The sequence below is a fragment of the Bubalus bubalis genome, chromosome 9 (genome assembly GCF_019923935.1).
Source record: "Bubalus bubalis isolate 160015118507 breed Murrah chromosome 9, NDDB_SH_1, whole genome shotgun sequence".
NCBI lineage: Eukaryota > Metazoa > Chordata > Mammalia > Artiodactyla > Bovidae > Bubalus > Bubalus bubalis.
In genome coordinates, this window is record NC_059165.1 from 38,612,415 (window position 1) to 38,632,787 (window position 20,373).

The 20,373-nt window shown below is 40.0% G+C and overlaps 1 protein-coding gene across 6 annotated transcripts in view; it reads left to right on the plus strand.

Moving 5' to 3' along the window:
* The window catches only part of ATP10B (ATPase phospholipid transporting 10B (putative)), a 392,801-nt gene that overhangs the window by 367,768 nt on the left and 4,660 nt on the right, over positions 1-20,373 (plus strand). For 5 of the 6 annotated variants that reach the window (XM_044947366.1, XM_044947364.2, XM_044947367.1 and 2 more), the window contains 4 exons: positions 5,157-5,357; positions 6,700-6,780; positions 8,078-8,182; positions 18,035-18,222. In XM_044947366.1, the coding sequence (XP_044803301.1) occupies positions 5,157-5,357; positions 6,700-6,780; positions 8,078-8,182; positions 18,035-18,222 (575 nt within the window). The remainder of the gene's footprint in view (positions 1-5,156; positions 5,358-6,699; positions 6,781-8,077; positions 8,183-18,034; positions 18,223-20,373) is intronic. The other variant, XM_044947368.1, reaches the window with a different exon arrangement.

Here is a 20,373-nt window from a genome sequence, read left to right on the forward strand (position 1 = left end):
TTTATAATGTTTATAATTTTAAATTATGTTTATAAATGTAAATTTGTGTCATTAGTTTCTTTTGTACAACAGTGATTCAGACATATACATATATCCTATCCACTCCTTCCCAAATTTTCTTGTATATATTGCTGACTATTGAGCAGAGTTCCCTGTGCTATACAACAAGTCCTTGTGATTATGGATCTTATATAAAGTGTACATGTTAATCCCAAACTGCCCCCACCTTTCCCCTTTGATAACCTTTCATTTGTTTTCAAAATCCATAGGTCTGTTTCTCTTTTGTAAATAAGTTCATTTGTATCATTTTTTTAGGTTCCACATATAAGTGAGACTATATGATATTTATCTTTCTGACTTTACTTAGTATGATTATCTCTAGTGCCATGTTGCTGCAAATGGCATTATATCATTGTTTTTATGGCTGAGGAAACATTCCATTGTGTGTGTATATATATATACCTCATCTTCTATATCCATTCATCTGTTGATGGACATTTAGGTTGCTTCCATGTCTTGGCTATTGTAAATTGTGCTGCAATGAATATTGAGTGCATGTATCTTTTCAAGTTATTTTCTCTGGATGTATACCCAGGAGTTGGATTGCTGGATCATACAGTAAGCTCTATTTTTAGTTTTTTAAGGAACCTCCATACTATGCCCCATAACAATTGTACTGATTTACATTCTCACCAACAGTATTGGAGGTTCCCTTTTCTCCACACCCTTTCCAGCGTTTATTGTTTGTAGACTTTTTGATGATGGCAATTCTGACTGCTATGAAAGTGAAGTCTCTCAGTCACTGCTATAAGGTGAAACCTTATTATAGTTTTGACTTGCATTTCTCTACTAACTAGTGATGTTGAACATTGTTTCCTGTGCTTTTTGACCATCTGTATGTCTTCTTTGGAGAAATGTCTATATCTGCCAATTTTTTGACTGGGTGGTTTGTTTTTTTTATATATATTGAGTTTCATGTATTTGTATATTTTGGAGATTAATCCCCTGTGGTTGCTTCATTTGCAATATTTTCTTTCAGTTCATAGGTTGTCTTTTCGTTTTATGGTTTCTTTTACCGTGCAAAAGCCTATAAGTTTGATTAGGTCCCAGTTGTTTAGTTTTCCTTTTATTTCTATTGCCTTGACCTAAGAAAACATTGGTATGATTTATGTCAGAAAATGCTTTTCCTATGTTTTCTTCTAGGAGTTTCATGCTGTCATGTTTTATATTTGTCTTTAAACCATTTTAAGTTTAAAGAATGTTCCAGTCTCATCCTTTTACATGTAGTTGTCCAGTTTTCCCAGCACCACTTATTAGAGAGACTGTCTTCTCTCCATTGTATACTCTTGCATTTTTTTTGTCATAGATTGACCATAGGTGTGTGGGATTATGTTGAGGTATGTTCCTTTTATGCCCACTTTCTGGAGAATTTTTATCATAAATGGGTGTTGAATTTTGTCAAAAGCTTTTCTGTATCTATTGAGATGATCATATGGTTTCTATTCAATTTGTTAATGTGCTATAACACGCTGATTTGCAGAGCTTGAAAAATCCTTGCATCCCTGGAATAAATCCCAATTGATCATGGTGCACGATCCTTTTAATGTGTTGTTGGATTTGGTTTGCTAGTCTTTTGTTGAGGATTTTTGCATCTTTAGTGTTCTTGCCTGGAAAATCCCAGGGATGGGGGAGCCTGGTGGGCTGCCGTCTATGGGGTCGCACAGAGTCAGACACGACTCAAATGACTTCGCAGCAACAGCAGCAGGGCTTCCCTGGTGGCTCAGAGGTTAAAGCTTCTGCCTGCAATGTGGGAGACATGGGTTTGATCCCTGGATCGGGAAAATCCCCTGGAGAAGGAAATGGCAACCCACTCTAGTATTCTTGCCTGGAGAATCCCATGGGTGGAGGAGCCTGGTGGGCTACAGTCCACGGGGTCACAAAGAGTCAGATACGACTGAGTGACTTAACTTTTGCATCTATGTTCATCAGTGATATTGGCCTGTAATTTGTGTGGGTGGTATCTTTGTCTGATTTTGGTATCAGAGTGATGATAGTCTCATAGAATGAGTTTGGGAGTGTTCCAATTGTTTGGAACAGGCTCAGAAGGCTAGGTGTTAGCTCTTCTCTAAGTGTTGGATAGGATTCGCCTGTGAAGCCATCTTGGGAGACTGTGCCTTTCTAAGAATCTGTCTGTTTCATTGGCACATAGTTGCTTGTAGTAGTCTTCCATGATCCTTTGTGTTTCTGTGGTGTCTGTTGTAACATGTATCCTTTTTCATTTCTAATTTTTTTCTTGAGAGTCTGGCTAAAGGTTTATCAATTTTTTTATCTTTTCATAGAACAAGCTCTTCATTTCATTGATCTTTTTTATTGTTTTCATCTCTGTTTCATTATTTCTACTCTAATCTTTAGGATTTCTTTCCTTCTACTATCCTTGGGTTTTGTTTGTTCTTCTTTCTCTAGTTGCTTTGGACATAAAGTTAGGTTGTTTCTTCGTGATTTTTCTTGTTTCCTGAGGTAAAATTGTGTGTGTATGTTTGTGCTCAGTCGTGTCCAACTCTTTGGGACCCCATTGACTGTGGCCCACCAGGCTCCTCTGTCCATGGGATTTCCCAAGCAAGAATACTAGAGTGGAAATGAATACATTTCCTACTTCCAGGAATCTTACCAACCCAGGGACTGAACCCATGTCTCCTACATTGGTAGGCAGATTTTTTACCCCTGCACCAGATTGGAAGCCCAAGATAAGATTGTATTGCTATAAACTTCCCTCTTAGAACTGCTTTTGCTACATCCCATAGGCTTTGGATCATCATGTTTGCATTGTCATTTGTCTCTGGTTGTTTAGCCTGAACATCTAGGTCTGGACTCCAGCTTTGTTACTTACTAGTCTGTAACCCTAGCCCCATGACTTGACCTCTCCAAAGCTCAGTTTCCTCAATTGTAAAATGAGGATAGCAGTGACTGCCTCATCCGGCTTGTAAGTGAGTCCAGTACAGAGCCTGGCCCCTAGGAAGTGCTTTAGGAGTCTTTGTTATTACTGCTGCCATTGCTATTCTTGGCCTCGTCTGTAGATGGGTCACTTCCAGCCTTAGTGTAGTCAGTCACCCCATCTGAGCCGCTCAAGCCACCTGTGTGTACATGGAACTAAGAGTGAGTGTCTTTCTCAGTCAGCTGGAGAGGGAGAAGCAAGGTAAGGTGCTCAAAGTGCCAAAAGACAAAAACCAAAGCCTCGTACGATTGCTAAACACTAGTATCAAGGAGACTTTACCACTTTGGTTCTTCTTAAAGCCACCCTGTCAAGGGCATAAATGGTTGATGTTTTGGGGACTCAGAGTCTGCCCAGGAAACAGATTGAGCCCTCTCCTTCCTTCTCTGAGAAATAACCTCATCAAAAACTCATAGCAGAAAAGCCCTTTCAGCATCACGGGACTAGAGTGGGAAGAGGTGACCTGAAGCCCTGGAGCAGAAATGGAGGGGACCCCAGCCCTCAGAGAAATGCAAGGTCCAGGGTGTCTAAGAGCACCAGGGTCTCTTTCAGACTCCCCACTAGTCATCTGGGCAGAAAAGCCAAAGGATGGAGCTTCTTGGATGGAAGAATCTGGGTCAGCATTGTTATGGCATCATCCAAAGATGGGACTAAGAGGGCTTGGAGTGGTTGAGGAAGAAGCTTTGAAAACTCGAAGGCTAGTTGTGCCACTTCCTAGCTCTGAACATAGGCAAGGGACAGGTGAGTATCTCAGAGCCTCAAATTCCTCGTCTATAGGTAATGTTAAATATTATTTAATAATATGTAACATAGTACTATTATATTACTAGCAATAACATTATCTTGCTAGGTTGTTGGGATAAATTATGTATATTGCATATCTACTAATGTGCTGTGTGTGTGCTCAGTCATATCCAACTCTTTATGACCCCATCGACAGTACCTTGCCAGGCTCCTCTGTCCATGGAATTTTCCAGGCAAGAATACTGGAATGAGTTGCCATTTCCTTCTCCAGGGAATCTTCCCAACCCAGGGATTGAACTCCTGTCTCTTTCGTCTCCTGCATTGGCAGGTGGATCCTTTACCACTGCGCCACCTAATGTGCTGTATACCACTGCGCTACCTAATGTCCTGTATACTAATATACTATTACCACACATCCATCACAAATAGAAGCTCAAATAATAATTGTATTAATAATATGAATGTTAATATTACTACTAGTAGTATAATAATCAGAGAGCCTCTTAAAAGTAATGCTGGCCCAGTGGTTAGAGGATGAAAATACTAGCTTGAACACAGACCTGCTGAATGATTCCTTACATTAAAAACCCTTTACCCACTCTGTGCCTCAGCCACATGGAGCTGAGTTCTAGTTCTAACAGCAGGACCAGCTGTTATCATGACCTTGGTCAAGTCACCAAACCACATCACAATATGTTAGACAATAATTGTGAACCAGCCCTTCTCCAGTGAGGAGGTCTTTAGTGGAAAGATCTTTAGAAAGCATAAAGCAACACTTCAGCATAAGATTTTATTCTTCACCCTCTGAGTTGTGTGACCATTAGGAAAGGGTTTTGAGGTCAACCTCCGCATGAAGTCCTCCTCCCACCAGCCATCCTGCCCACGGTCAAGTCTTTCCTCTACTTACTGCCTTTTGGTTTCACAGGCCATGGTCTATATACTACTATTCCCATATGAAAGGTGGCAAGATGATGTTCAGAAAGGTTAAAGAATTTGTCCTAGGTCACACAGCTAATGCATGACAGAACTGAGGATTCAAAGCCAGTCCTCCCTGCCTCCAAAAACCACCATAGTATACTTTACAAGTTGACAGAATTCTCTTCAGGTCCTAAAAAAGGAAATGGCAACCCACTGCAGTGTTCTTGCCTGGAGAATCCCAGGCACGGGAGAGCCTAGTGGGCTGCCGTCTATGGGGTCGCACAGAGTCGGACACGACTGAAGCAGCTTAGCAGCAGGGCAGTAGTAATAGTAAGAGCAGAATCTAAGGATGAGAATTACCTCTAATCTTTAGACAACCCTGCATGTAACAAGTGAGGGAATTGAAGCTCCAGGTCCGAGCAGCTATTTGTCAGAGCTCCTAAGCAGTGTCTGGTGATGGCTGCCCTCGGGTCCTCACTTCCAAGGCCATGCTCTCTGCCCCCAGTGCTACGTCAACTTGCTCTTCTGGTACCAGTTCTTCTGCGGTTTCTCTGGCTCCACCATGATTGACTACTGGCAGCTGATCTTCTTCAACCTCTTCTTCACTTCCTTGCCTCCTCTTGTCTTCGGAGTCCTCGATAAGGACATCTCTATGGAAACACTCTTGGCATTGCCCGAACTGTACAAGAGCGGCCAGAACTCCGAGGTAAGGGGACCGGGCAGAGGCAGGGGGACTGGGAGGTGACCTTCAGCTCCTCCCTAGAGGTGTCAGAGAAGGAGTGCTGGGCCGGAGATCCTGTGTTCTGGTCACCACACTGCCACTTACCTCCCATGTGACCCAGGAAGTCTGATCCCTGTTCCTGGCCTGTTTCTCATTTGCTGTTGAAGGTGATGGACCAGGTGGATATTTTTATTTTTAGTTATTTCTTAATTATATCACACATTAATATGGGCCTGTGCTAGTTAAAGGGGAAGAGGGCTTACAGAAAGACTGCATCACTTTTCTCTGATCTTTGCAGGCCTTCAGCAGAACCCCCAAGGCTTGGTTTGGGAATCCCTGGGGCTAAAAGCCATCAAAATAGTTTCTTAGAAGGCACAGAGGCCACACTGATGCCCTAAAAGATTCAGGAAGGTCCTACAGCAGGCAGTCTGACCAGCACAGACAGGCTGGGAACCTGGAGGCAGAGAGGGAACCTGATGGCCTCAAAGGAGGAGCTCTGGGAAAAGGGATGTTGCTATGCACTAGGGTAGCTCTACATCTCAGATAAGGAGGGCAAAGCCAGATGTGGTGCTTGAGAGCTGGCTAAACTTTGTGGACAACCAGTGAAGAACCAAGCCCCATATTCAGCCAAAGACAGGTGGAGAACAACTTACTTAGCAACCCCAGCACTTCAGACGAGGGAGATGTGGAGATGACGCACGACATCCTGGGCCCTTCTCATTGTCCCCTTCCCATAGGTGAGTTGGCTGCATAATGTGTCCCTTTAGTATCTAACATTAAAAGAAGTTAATGTAGCAGAAACATACACTGTAAATGGTTTCAGTGTTCCCAAGGAAGGAAGCACAAAATAAGAAAGCTCATCTCCGAAGCCACTGAGCTGTCTCTTGGGAACTCGTGATCCTGGGCGGTGATTGAGAGCTCCTTTTCAGATGCTATTTAGAATCTCTAAACTTACCAAGTTTGTGTTAGCACTAGTATTAATGATCATTAACAGCCGAGCTTTTTCTAGATACCAAAGCACAGTTGTATTTAGACCTCTTGAAACTCAAGGAAATCAAGCCGGTATTCTTTATCTACTTCCTATGGAAGAAGAAACAACTCCCAAAGCAGTCTAGTGACTTTCACTAAGGTCACACAGGCCTGGAACTCGACTTGAGGTCCTGTCACTCCCAGGTCTGTGCTCTTGATCATTCCATTGTATTGCCTCTAGGGTAGGAAACATTGTAAGTGCCATGCTGTCTGGCCCAGCCACGCACAAGAAAGTTGCTTACAAGGAACAGAGGCTTGCTCGGATGGTGGTAACTGTCGATGTGTTCTTTCCCGACAGTGCTATAACCTGCTGACTTTCTGGATCTCCATGGCGGATGCGTTCTACCAGAGCCTTGTCTGTTTCTTTATCCCCTACCTGGTAAGGTGTACGGTCCCATTCTAACCATACAAACAGCAGGGTAGAGCTAGTCCCGTTAATATGAAATCCCAGACAAATAGTATCTTTCTTGACTCTTCAGAGCAGGGGCTCCAAATAGGAGGCCTGCAGACTCCACCCAGCATATTCAGAAAGTCAGAATACTTTACCAAAACATCTTAATTTCTGCCAGCTTCAGAAAAATTAAAAGCGGTTATTACACTGGGTCATGGCAAAATCCAGAGTTGGCTCACCACCCTGCTTAGATAGGGCACCTGTTCTCTAGTTTGTCCTAGTCCCCACCATGCCCTTTTGTGTCACTCCTAGCCATCTTCACTCACTCATTTATTGCTTCTTACTTGAACATTGAAGGTATTTGAGTTTACACCTCTTGATTTGTATTTACATTTGGGCTTCCAAGTTCTGATAATAAGAGTTACTACCTTATCTGAAATAAAATAAGAATACAGGGAGCACAGGATACCAGCCCCATCTCAATTCAGTTCCCCAGTTTAAAGAGTGAGAATGTATGTAGCAGAGGATAGCTATATTCTTCCCAGACAAGGAGCTCAGATGTGGAGTAATTTGTGCCAGGAAAACAGTGGTATCTGCCTAGTCTCTGGATCATGTTCTTTTGCAAACAGCAACATGATGGGTGTTGAGGAGGCAAGCATTTTGTGCTTTCTCAGAATTTCCTGGTTTACAATACCCTCCCTAGTCAGGCCTCTTTTGCCCTTACTATGTGATCAACAGACTTACCATTTGGGACTATTCCATCTAGGATGATTTGGACTTTTCACCCTCAGTTCTGGCCTCTGCCTGATCTGCCTTTTCTCTCTCCTTTCAAGAGAACAATTTCCCTTACTACAGTCTCAGCTGACTTCTCATCTCTACTCCCAAAGTGCCTTGTACTTGCTTCCATTTTGGCATTTACACCCTTAAACTGTACCACATTTCTCCTGCCTAGTAGACTCTAAACTCCTTGAAAGTAGACACAGGAGTATCTTTAGCAGTTGGCATTGTGCCTGGTAGGTACTCAATTTTTGGTTTACTCATTCTGCAAAGCTCTGGGATACTCTTCATGGCTTCCTTTGCAAATGCATTTTGAAGAGTTTAGTCCTATCATCTCACTCCTCCTCCTATCTGTCCCTGCAGTCAGTTCCACATGACGGTACTGGACAGCTTCTCCCCATTCCTTCCCCTCCCTTGACACCTGCCTCCACTGATGCTTTACTTGTCCAAACTAAGGCCTTCAGTCCCTGGGCACAGCTGACAGTGCCTGTTTGTTCCTGCTCTGCAGACCTACAAGGACTCTGATATCGATGTTTTTACCTTTGGGACACCCATCAACACCATCTCCCTTGCCACAATCCTCTTGCACCAGGCAATGGAAATGAAGACCTGGGTAAGTGCCCCCAAGCCCTTTGGGCCTAAAAATTGTGTTCCTCTCCATCAACTGCATTCAGATTTGAGCTGCTTTTCTCTGTATCTTGATCCACTGAATACACACATGCTGAACTCGTACCTATGGTCCACTTCAATAGGGATAAAGAAGTAGAGAAGATAAAATTGCAGGCCTCAACTTGCTCACCATCTAGTCAGGATGAATAACTAAGACATATAATACAATGAGGCAGTGTATTGCCAAAACAGGTGCTTTTGATTTCAAAAGTCATGGGTGTTTGAGAGACAAGGAAAACATTTGACTGACCATACTTGAGACAATGTTACAGAGGTGTGCTGTCCATTTAATTTGGGGGTAAAAGATTAGAAGACTGTCTCCATATAACATATCGAGTATGTCCAAATATCACTTTTTAGTAATTCAACATGGTAACGCTAGCTTTCTTATTAAATTTGACTAGTCAATGATAATTATAAAAAACAGAGCTTAAAATTACATGCCAGGTACACACCTGTATGATTTTAATGTACTTTAACTTCCCAAAGCCCTTTAGATAAGATTTTTTTTTTTTAGTTAGATATGATAGACAATGATTGACACAGAGCACTGGAGAAGTTTAAGCTGTACAACATCATGACTTGACATACACAGTTGATCCTTGAACAGTTTAGGGTTTAGGAGCACCAGTCCTCCACACAGGGGAAGATCCACATGTAACTTGACAGTTGTCCCACCATATCTGAAGTTCCATATCCACAGATTCAAGCAACAGTGTATCATGCAGTACTGTAGTATGTAATTAGTGGGAAAAAAATCTGTGTATAAGTGAACTTATGCTGTTCAAACCTGTGTTGTTCAAGAGTCAACTGTATTGCAAAGTGATGGATGTTTACTAAACTTATTGTGGAAATCATTTTGCAACACATGCATGTGTTAGGTATTTTTTTTTTAATTCCCATCTTACAGATACAGAAATGAATATAAAGAGGTTAAACTTTCCCCAGGCAGTGCAAGACAGAAGCAAGCCTAAAGCCTAGCTGGCTGACTCTTGACCTTTTAACCTCTGTGCCAATAGTGTGACGAGGTAAGATTGATGGGTGCAGGGAGACCCCTTTACAGAAAGAACCATTTCAGCTGGGCAAAAACCAAATCTTTCTGAGAGCATTTGTATTAAATGTTTAGAAACTTCCCTAAGTAGGCTCAGGGTATTCCCAACCTGCTACAGTGGAACCCCTTCTCTTCCCCCTGCTGTCACAAGCTAGACCAAGCAGTGGCTGATAACAGCCACCCAGGAGGGCTTCCAGATCACAGAGTTCCCATCTTGAAAACCCCATAGTTCCAATTCATGCCATGACAGATAGAACAAAGTGATAAAAACAAAAAGGCCTAGTCAAGCTTAAATAAATTTCTTTCATAACCACCAGAGAAACCACTTAGTTTTATCAGAAACTGTGAAGAAGGCAGTCATAATTTTAATACTAGGAACTGAACCAAGCTAAGGAAAGATTTAGAACTCTTGAAAATGCAAAAAGTTTGTCACTGAAATTAAAAATGCAATTTGTGGAATCCACTCTAGACTGGACACTGGCTAAGAGTAAACTACCAAAATTGGAAAGTATTGTGTACTCATGCAGAATGCCACATAAATATGAAAATGTAATCAAGAGGAATGATATTTGGAATGCATGACTCCAACAGCCACATAATAGAAGTCATAGAAGAACAAGGAAAGAATGGTTAGAGAAGTACTGAAGAGGTCATCACTGAGAATGACAATCAAAATAAATCTGGATATAGTGCCTGGTAGTACAACTATACAGTATAAAAGAAAGAGTCTTAAAATCTGCCAGAGACTATGGACAGATTACCTGAAAATTAACAGCAATTAAACAATAGAAACCAAAAAATAGTGGAGCAATTATCTTCAAAGACTTAAGGCCAAATAGCAAACAGTTACACTATTTGTACACAATCACTACACTTAAGTGATAGTTCACTTAGGACTGATAAATAAAGATTCCCAAGGGAAGTACACCCACCCAACCAGTGGGGAACACTGATTTTAATTCTCTAAGAAGGCCACAAAAATCTCCTAGGTCATTACTATATTCATTCAGTCAGAGAAAATGATTTATTTTTATCAAACAGCAGAATCAAAGGCAAATAATACAGCTGTATGTTTGCTTTTTCCCCCTTCTTACCTGTATATAACATGTTTCTGTCCCTTCTTAGTAGCCTGTGGTTAAAAAAAAAAAATGACATTTTTAGATAAACTCTATAAGGTCTACCACCTATAGACCCTCACTAAAGGAAGAGAGAAATATGCAAGAACCTGAAAGAAAATAAAAGCTAAAACTGCAAGAAAAAAACGTAATGGTAAGGAAAGGCTATTCTGTAGGTAATTTATGCTGAAGTCTTCATTGTATGAATAGGACAAGAAATACACAACTAAGTTGGTCCATAAAAGTCTAATTTATTTAGTACCTCCTAAATCTTAAAGTATCTTAATACTTACAATTACTAAAAACTTAAGATTAAACATAAAGGAAAGGAAAGAAATTAGAGGAATATAGGAAACTATCAATTCCCCAGGCTGTCGAGTAGAGGAAAAGGTAAGAACAAAGAAAATGATGGCCAGAAGTATCAGATAGGACTTTCTCATCCCGTGAATATGAAGAGAAATGGAAAAAATTACAATTCTAGAATGATGTTTTTATAGAACTCCATCAAAACAGACACAGATCAAGCTTTGAATAAATTACCACACTTGACCTATTGCAGTTAGCGCTAATATGTAAAATCCTGCTCTAAACAGATACTAAATATGCATCTTTCAAACACACCTGACCATACACCAAAAATGTAAAGACCAAGTTCTAAATCACAAAGGGATTTGAAAGAATCAGTATCATAAAGAACCTATTATCTGATAGTAATGCATTTAGATTAATAAATACAATGAAAGTACAGCCTAACATGCATGGAACTTTCAAAATGCACATCTAAACAGGTCATTTAGGAGGTCAAAAGTAAATCGTGATGGAAATTATACTTATTGCTGCTGAATGACTATAAAAATATATATGCAAACTTGTGGGATGCAGCTAAAGCTTTTACTATTAAAAACAAAAAGATTAAAAAGAGGTTAAAATTTCACTTAAGAAACTTTAAAAAAATACCATGTAAACCTAAAGAAAATGGAAAAGAAAAAAAGATGAGAGAAAAATCAAAGAAAGGTCAATAAGACCAAAACTGAGCTCTTCAAACCCTACTGAAAACTCACCTCTTGGGACTTCCTTGGGGTCCAGTGGTCAAGACTCCATGCTCCTAATGCCAAGGGCATGAGTTCAATACATAGTCACAGAACTAAGATTCCCACATGCTGCACAGTGTGGCCAAAAATGGGAAAAAACTCACCTCTGACAAAACAGATCCAAAAGAAAGAGAAGGCCGCAAAAACAGTACTAGAAATAAAAAAGACTGCAATTATGGATACACATTTGTCTCAGTACCTGCAAGGCACAGGTTCCAGGACTCATGTGAATACCAAAATCCACAGATCCTCAAGTCCTTCATATAAAACGGTGTTGAACCCTCTGTTTTCATGGATGCAGATCTCATGTATACAATGGTCAATGGAATCAATATTTTTAATATTTTTCTGAAAAGTTAAACCAAGTTAAATCCTTTAAATATAAAATTTACCAAACTATAGTCAAAATCATTCATCAAGGCTGAATAAACCAATCACCATTCGAGAAACCAAATCAGCAATCTTATTCCTAAAGTTACAAAGCCAAAGGATTGTAAAGGTGAGTTTGACCAAGTTTATAAGGGACAGATAATTCCTATGTCATACCAACTTTTTCATGGATTCAAATCCAATTTTCATGGCTAGAATAATCCTGATATCAGAATGAGCATGGACAGTCCTAGGAAACAAAATTACAGAGCAGTTTCCTCAATGAACGTAAATGTAAAAATTCTAAATAATATATTGGCAAATTAACTCAGTAGTGTGGGTTAATAGTACTGTAGTAGTATGAGTTAATTGGAGAAGGAAATGGCAACCCACTCCAGTGTTCTTGCCTGGAGAATCCCAGGGACTGCAGAGCCTGGTGGGCTTCCATCTATGGGGTCTCACAGAGTCGGACACAACTGAAGCAACTTAGCAGCAGCAGCGGTATGAGTTAATACTACTTAATTAAAGATAATAAAGCCTAACCTAGGAACTTTCAGATTCTGTTGGTAAACTATAAACTGATAGCACCACTTTGGAGAAGCAATTTGAAAACAGCTAGAAGAATATGTTAGAAGAAGAGTTAGCTAGAAGTATTCACAGGCTGTGACACAATTCCACTTCTAACTATGCAACCTGGACGATCCTTTTACACATGTATATACATAGACATGCATAGACATATATAAGATATTACATCATTATTCTTTAAAGCAAAATTTAAAAACTGGAAACAGCCTAAACGTTCACCAACAGGAAAGCAAATAGTAGCATAGTCATACACTAGAACAGTTAAAATGACTAGAACAGCATTTAGCAACAAAAACAAACCTCCAAAGCATACTGTCTAGTGAGAAGAATTCAGAAGGATATCTACATGATAAAATTTTAAAAGTATCCATTAACACGGATAAACATGTACATATAAAATACACATAAAAATGATGAACACAATTTATTTTCAAGATGAATGAAAAGGCATTTGCAAGGGATGCATGGTGGTAGAATTGTATCTGTAAGGCTCCTTTTAATAAAATCTGAGGCAAATGTGTGTAGGAGTCTACCCTTCTAGGTCTCAGCTTAGACATTCCTATAATAAATGACAGATTAATGGGAGAAAAACAAACAGAAGTTTAATCAGTATTTCCTATACACATGAGAGAGACCAGGAAACTATGGCCCTAGCCACCACCTTAAATACTAGAACTAAAGATAAAAGAAGTTTTGGGGTTAGGGGAGGCCAGATGTGGAAGTTGATAGATTTTCTAGAAATTTAGAATGTGTCTTTTTCCTGGTACAGAGAGGGAGACACCCTTACAAATGGAGATTTCCCTTATAAGTATAAATATCTCTTACAAAAAGAAAACATCTATTCAGTTTTCAGAGCTTCTCCTCTGTCTGCTGTTTCTTAAAAACAACCAGCTAAAGGCAATCCTGATGCCAGAGACACATTTTGGAGTGACAGATTCTGCTCTCATATATATGGCATAAGGTTAAAACTGGTAAAGCTGGACATCGTATGCATTAGATTTGTTTGTCTGCTTGAAACATTTCACAGTAATTACATTCTTTTCTAAACAGTAGCACAAGATATTTCACAAGAGGAACTCTTCTCTCCGTGACCTTCTTAACCATTAGATTTTTTTTTAACCTTTCAAAAATGCCCTGTAAATAATCAGACCACAATGTATATTAAGTGAGTAATAATTGGTCATTCAGCCTTCTTTCTCAGAGCACTGCATGTTTTAAAACAGAGAACTTGTTCCTTTCACTCACTATTCAGCACTATTAATCCACCTAATGCATCTCTAGACCAGGTATCCTGGTAGTCACTGGTGATTTTTGTTGCTCCAGGGAAAGGAGTCAGCTACTACCATCATTATGAAGAAAGTATTTCCCTTTTTCAAGTGCTTGAAGCAGAGGGTGAGTGTCTTTCTTCCCTGGGTAGAAATCAAACATGAGTTTTTTTTGGCTGAACTGTGCAGGATCATAGTTCCACAAACCTGTGCCCCCTGCAGTGGGAGCAGAGAGTCTTAACCACTGGATAGCTAGGGAAGTCTCAAAATCTAACATGAATTTTAATAGCTGTGTCAGCTTTCACAATCCTCACCTAAGTGACTGAAAAATGTTAGCTAACTGTTTTCTTCTCTAGGAACAGGGTCTAGGATATTTCAAAACGTCTCTTCCATTGAAAAAAAAATAAATTTGTGTATATATATGTAATATTAAAATGTATATATATACAAACATATACAAAGAGTATGTATATATATGTATACATACTCTAAAAGTATGAAAAGGCTGATAGGATAATTAAAGACCAACACCTCTGGAAAAGTGGGATTGTAGTGAAGCAAGCTATGCCAAAGTCTATGTTTTCTTGAGAGTGTTTGCAACCCTGCCTAAAATGAACTTTTTGGCAGACCTCATTAAACATAATATTCAGAAACTAAAACCCAGGCTCCTGTTCAGTTCAGTTGCTCAGTCGTGTCCAACTCTTTGCGACCCCATGAATCGCAGCATGCCAGGCCTCCCTGTCCATCACCAACTCCCGGAGTTCACTCAGACTCACATCCATCGAGTCGGTGATGCCATCCAGCCATCTCATCCTCTGGCGTCCCCTTCTCCTCCTGCCCCCAATCCCTCCCAGCATCAGAGTCTTTTCCAATGAGTCAACTCTTCGCATGAGGTAGCCAAAGTACTGGAGTTTCAGCTTTAGCATCATTCCTTCCAAAGAAATCCCAGGGCTGATCTCCTTCAGAATGGACTGGTTGGATCTCCTTGCAGTCCAAGGGACTCTCAAGAGTCTTCTCCAACACCACAGTTCCAAAGCATCCATTCTTCAGTGCTCAGCTTTCTTCACAGTCCAACTCCCACATCCATACCTGACCACAGGAAAAACCATAGTCTTGACTAGACGGACCTTTGTTGGCAAAGTAATGTCTCTGCTTAGTGACAGTCTAATAAGAGATCACATTACGTTAGGGCCCCAAATGCTCTACCTTCAGAGTAAGGGTACAGTTACCTGCATTCCTCTCCCCAGCAGGGACTGTAGGGATTGTCCCCACTGTGCTGAACAGATCAGGGAGAGTCAATATAAAGGACTCATCCTGGGAAATGGACCACGTATATGTAACTAAATCACTGTGCTGTACACCTGAAACTAACACAATACTGTAAATCAACTCTACCTCAATTATAATAACCAACAGTAGACATTAAGATATTTGCACTATATAACAATTGATTGTATTAAGAAATTTAAATAACTCTCAAATGAGTTAAGAAAAAATTTTAAACACACACACACAAAAAAAGGAAGTTCAAACGAAACAAGGACTTATCAATAAGGATCACAAGCACATACATCAGTAACAAATATTTAAGGTATTGAAATTATCAGAAATAACTCATAGAAAAGGTTTGTTTGCTATGTTTAAAAATAAATAAGCTTTAAAATATCTGCAAGAATGTATGGTAAGCCATACAAAGAAATCTAGAAGATTTTCTTTAAAGACCAAGTAAAAGTTTTAGAAATTAAAAAAATCCAATAACTGTAATTTAAATTTCAATGGCTGGCTTAACTGCAGATTAGGCAGAGCTGAGGAGAAAATTAGTGAACTGGTCAAATTATCCAGAATATAAAACAAAAGTAGAATAATGCAAATTATGGAAGAGATATATAAAAGATAAGGTGGGTATCTTAAAAGATCTAACATACATTTGATTAGAGTCTTGGAGGAGAAAGAGACACAGAGGTAATATTTGAAAAGATAGTGACTTGAGAATTTTGCAAAAGTAACAAAAGCCATCAAGCCACAATGTCAAGAAGTTTAGCAAAACTCAAGCAAGATAATATTTTTTAAAACACCACACTTATAAGAAAACTATAGAACACTAAAGACAAAAATAAAGATCATAAAGCAGCCAGATTTTGAGATAAAGGTTTCTTTCTAAGGAACAACAGATAAAGTTTTGCTAACATCTCAGTAGCAACAATAGAAGCCAGAAAATAGTGAAAGTTGGTCCCTCAGTAATGTCCAACTCTTTGTGACCCCATGGACTGTAGCCTGCCAGACCCCTCTGTCCATGGAATTCTCCACGTAAGAAAACTGGAGTGGGTAGCCATTCCCTTATTTAGGGGACCTTCCCGATCCAGGGATTGAACCCAAGTCTCTCACATTGCAGGCATATTCTTTATCATCTAAGCCACCAGGAAAGCCTCAAGAGTACTGAAGTGGGAGCCATTCTCTTCTCCAGGGGATCTTCCCAATCCAGGGATTGAACCTAGGTCTCCTGCATTGCAGGCAGGTTCTTTACTGTCTGAGCCACCTGGGAAGCCCAGAAAATAGTGAAATGCTATATTAAATATACTAAAAGAAAATAACTTCCAAAAAAGATCAAAAATATCTTTTAAGAATAAAGATGAAATAATGAATCAGAAAATATATCATCAGACTTCCACTAAAGAAAAATTCTAAAGGATGTATAGCCACCCTCAGTATCCACTGGGGACTGGTTCCAGGACCCAATGCAAACACCAGATTCTGTGGATGCTCAAGTCCCATAATCAGTCCTCTGTATCTGTGGATTCAACCAACCATGGATCAGGCAATACTGCAGTATTTTTGAGAAAAATCCACATATAAGTGGACACACATAGTTCAAACCCCTGTTGTTCAAAGATCAACTAAAAGTACAAGGAAAGATACCCCAATGTTCACTGCAGTGCTCTTTACAATAGCCAAGACATGGCTATTGTCTTAATTGAATAGACATGTCCAATGAATGTCTGAATAGAGCAATGGATAAAGAAGATGTGGTACATATATACCATGGACTGTTACTCAGCCATTAAAAAGAGTAAAATAATGCCATTTGCAACAACATGGATGGACCTGGAGATTATCACACTAAGTGAAGTCAGGCAGAGAAAGACAAATATCATGTGATATCACTGACATGCAGAATCTTTTAAAAATGATACAAATGAATTGTTATTTACTAAACAGAAACACAGACTTAAGAGAACAAGTTTGTGGTTACCAGGGGGAAAAAGGGTAAGTGATAGACTAGAAGTTTTGGATGGACGTGTACACAGTATTATACTTAAAATAGATAACCAACAAAGACCTACTATATAGCACAGGGAACTCTGCTCAATATTCTGTAGTAACCTAAATGGGAAAAGAATTTGAAAAAGAATAGATACTTGTGTATATATATAACTGAATCACTCTGCTATACACCTAAAACTAATGCAACATCGTTAATCAATTACACTTCAATATAAACTTTTTTTAAAAAGTATAAGAAAATACAGTTAAGATGGAAAACCCAAAATGCAAGAGATAATGAAGGCATAGAAAAGTGTCAAGCATGTAAGTAAATCTTAAAGACTATTGACCATATTAAACTGTAATAATGATTTGTGTGATTTACAAAGATGATAGAATTTAAATATACAGTAGCAATAAGATATAAATCAGGAAGAAGGTAAACAGAGTTAATTTATTCTAAAGCCCTTAGCATAATTTTGGAGGAGGGAAACATAAACTTTATACTACAGTAAGTTAAGATTGCTTACTGTCATTTATTGAGTAATCACTGAAAGAATAGAAATGAAATACATAACTTTCAAACTAGTAGAGGTGAAAATGAAATTATATGAAATCATCAGTAAGTTTACAAGAGGACAGGAATTGGAAGAAGCATAAAAGAGGCAGGACAAAATGAGATCAGACTACAGAAGACTGCGCTGCTTCAGAAATGAATACCTGATGGCCACATGTGGAAGAGACTGATTCATCATCACATTAAGGAAAAAAGACAAAAGTCACACAAAATATAACTTTTTTAAGACTAAAGAATATCATGAAAATTATCACAAAAGTCAAGGTGATTTAGGGGTGTCTGGGGTATCTGTGTTCAAATTCTGGGTGGCAGCAACCTAGGTATTTACTTTATAATAAGCCCTTAAATGGCACACTTTTAAAAACGGTATGTTGCATTTCCAAAAAAGAAAAGTGTAAAACAAAGTTAAAGTAGCATGAGTGCATTGCCCACTAATCTAAACTGTCCCCTCAGCAGTGTTTACTTCTTCGCTTCCGCAGACCGCCATCCACGGGCTTGTTCTCGCAGGCAGCTTCCTGATGTACTTTGCGGTGTCCCTTGCGTACAATGCCATCTGCGTCAGCTGCAACAGCCCCACCAATCCCTACTGGGTGATGGAAGGCCAGCTCTCAGACCCCACGTTCTACCTTGTCTGCTTTCTCACACCGGCCGTGGCTCTTCTCCCAAGGTTTGAGCAGGGGGTGCTGTTTCCTTCCTAGAACTACCACTCTCCTCCATCAGCCATTCTCATAGCCTAAGAATCAGGAGTTTGACCCCAGCTGGGATGCTTGAGGCTCTTGTTCCAAAGGGAGGGAGCTAGCACAGAAAGAACCATAAACTTGGAGGCAAATAGCACGGAATCTGGTCCCAGGTCAGCCTCAGAGCAGCAAAGCCACCGAATCTGGCATGCCCTCTGTTATGACACCTGTAGAATGCGAGTACCAATTTCTCCCCTCCTGCCATACAAATCGTGTTGTGTATAGAGAATCATTTTGAAAAGCTCTTGTAGTCCTTTATTCATCAGCCCAGGAGTCTCAACTGTCAAATGCCTTCAGGGATAGGTAAGCAATGGCAGCAAGGCCAGGTGAAATACAGGCATTGGGGAAGGAACTACTAAGCTTCAGCCTATCACTGCCCCAAGGAAAAATCAAGATGAGCATTTCAGAGCTTTCGATTTTTCCCACAAATTTTGCAGAAAATATCCAAGTTTTAAATACTACTCAAATTTGTTAAAACACACAGAGACTCATACACATACACACACCCTATATTAGCCAAATAAATCACTTCCGCAGAGTGACCATTTCTAACATTTCCAGTCTATAGCCTCTACAGTCAGCTTTTCAAAACAAAATAGCAACAATGCCTCACATGTCCTTGGAGTTTACTCTTGACACATGCTTTTCTATCTAGTTCATCATTTTACTTTTTCAAAATCACCAAAGAAATTAGACAGAGCTGTGGTTGTAGTCCCACTTGCTCATGGGACAGCTGAGGTCCCAAGAGGAACCAGAATGTGTCCACCAGCTCACCACCAATCACAGGGGGAGTCTGTTCTCCCAACTCAGAGGCCAGTGTTCTATTCTCCAGCCCACACTCTATGTCAGAGTATTTGGTGAACTTAATGATGCTGTACCCAAAGGCAAGACCTAGCCCCTCTCCATCCTCAGGATCTTGTCACTCTGAATCTTTGAAATTCAACTACTTTACCATTATAAGCCATAGTCAAGAGGCCATCACAACACTGTGGAGAACTTTTTATAATTCAAAATTAGGCAGAAAGTCATTAGCACACTTTGGTTCCTTTAATGAGTTTGGCAGCATGCTTAACCTAGTTTGGGCTCCCTTTCTTCTTCCTAAGACACCTCAGAACCTTGACATCTGATGCAGGGTTTAGAGGCTGAACATATCAAGATGACAAACACTCCTGTAAACTCAACACATGGTTGGGTTCTAAGTATACATGGTCTCCCTGCATGGCCCTTCCTGGTCTCCACAGCCTTATCTCCCTAGTCCCTGCCTCAAACTTTGGGCTGCACATCACCGTGCTTCTTGGACCTTTCCTAAAGTCTGCATGCCCTCTCGTCTTCCTGCCTGTGTTCATGCTGACCCTTCTACTCAAAATGTCCTTCCTGTTACCACACCTCCTCATCCTTTGACATTCCAGGTGTGACCAATTCCTGAACCCTTTTGTGACTTCACCTACCACCCTCAAGCTGAAACAGATCATGTGTTCCCGTCACCTGGTTGTATCTGTCACTACCTTTATCCCACGTACTGTCTGTTTTATCTGTTTGTCATGAACTCCTAGAAAGAAGTATCCTGCTTGTTATCATTATATAACCCACACTTAGCATAGTTCTTATCACAAAGGCTGCCCTCAGAGATAAATGAGAAAAAAAGATGTTAAAGAAACAGAAAGATGAATAAAATAGGGCTCTTTCTCTCAAGAAGTCTACCATCCAGTAGACAATTCAGACATATAATACAGGTAAGAGTGATTAGCACTAATCAAGGGCCCTGAGACTGAAGACTGGGAGGCAAGTAAGCACAAGCCTCAGAGGACATATTTCCCACCCCCGCTTGGGAGACAGATCCTGGGAAAGACCTTGAAGGTCCTGTCCTCATTGGAAAAGGATATCAGGTATCTGTGTTAAATGCTTTCATCCACACTTTTGGGGTTAAATATGGCTGTGATCACCTCTGACCAAGGACTGACCTCCTCTGTTAGGTGTCTTAATTGGGGTAGAGGAAGAGTTCATCATCTACAAAGAGTTCTGGTTCTTTGTCTTATTCTTGGTGAGAAGACACACTTGGAGCCAGAGGCTACCAGCTTGAT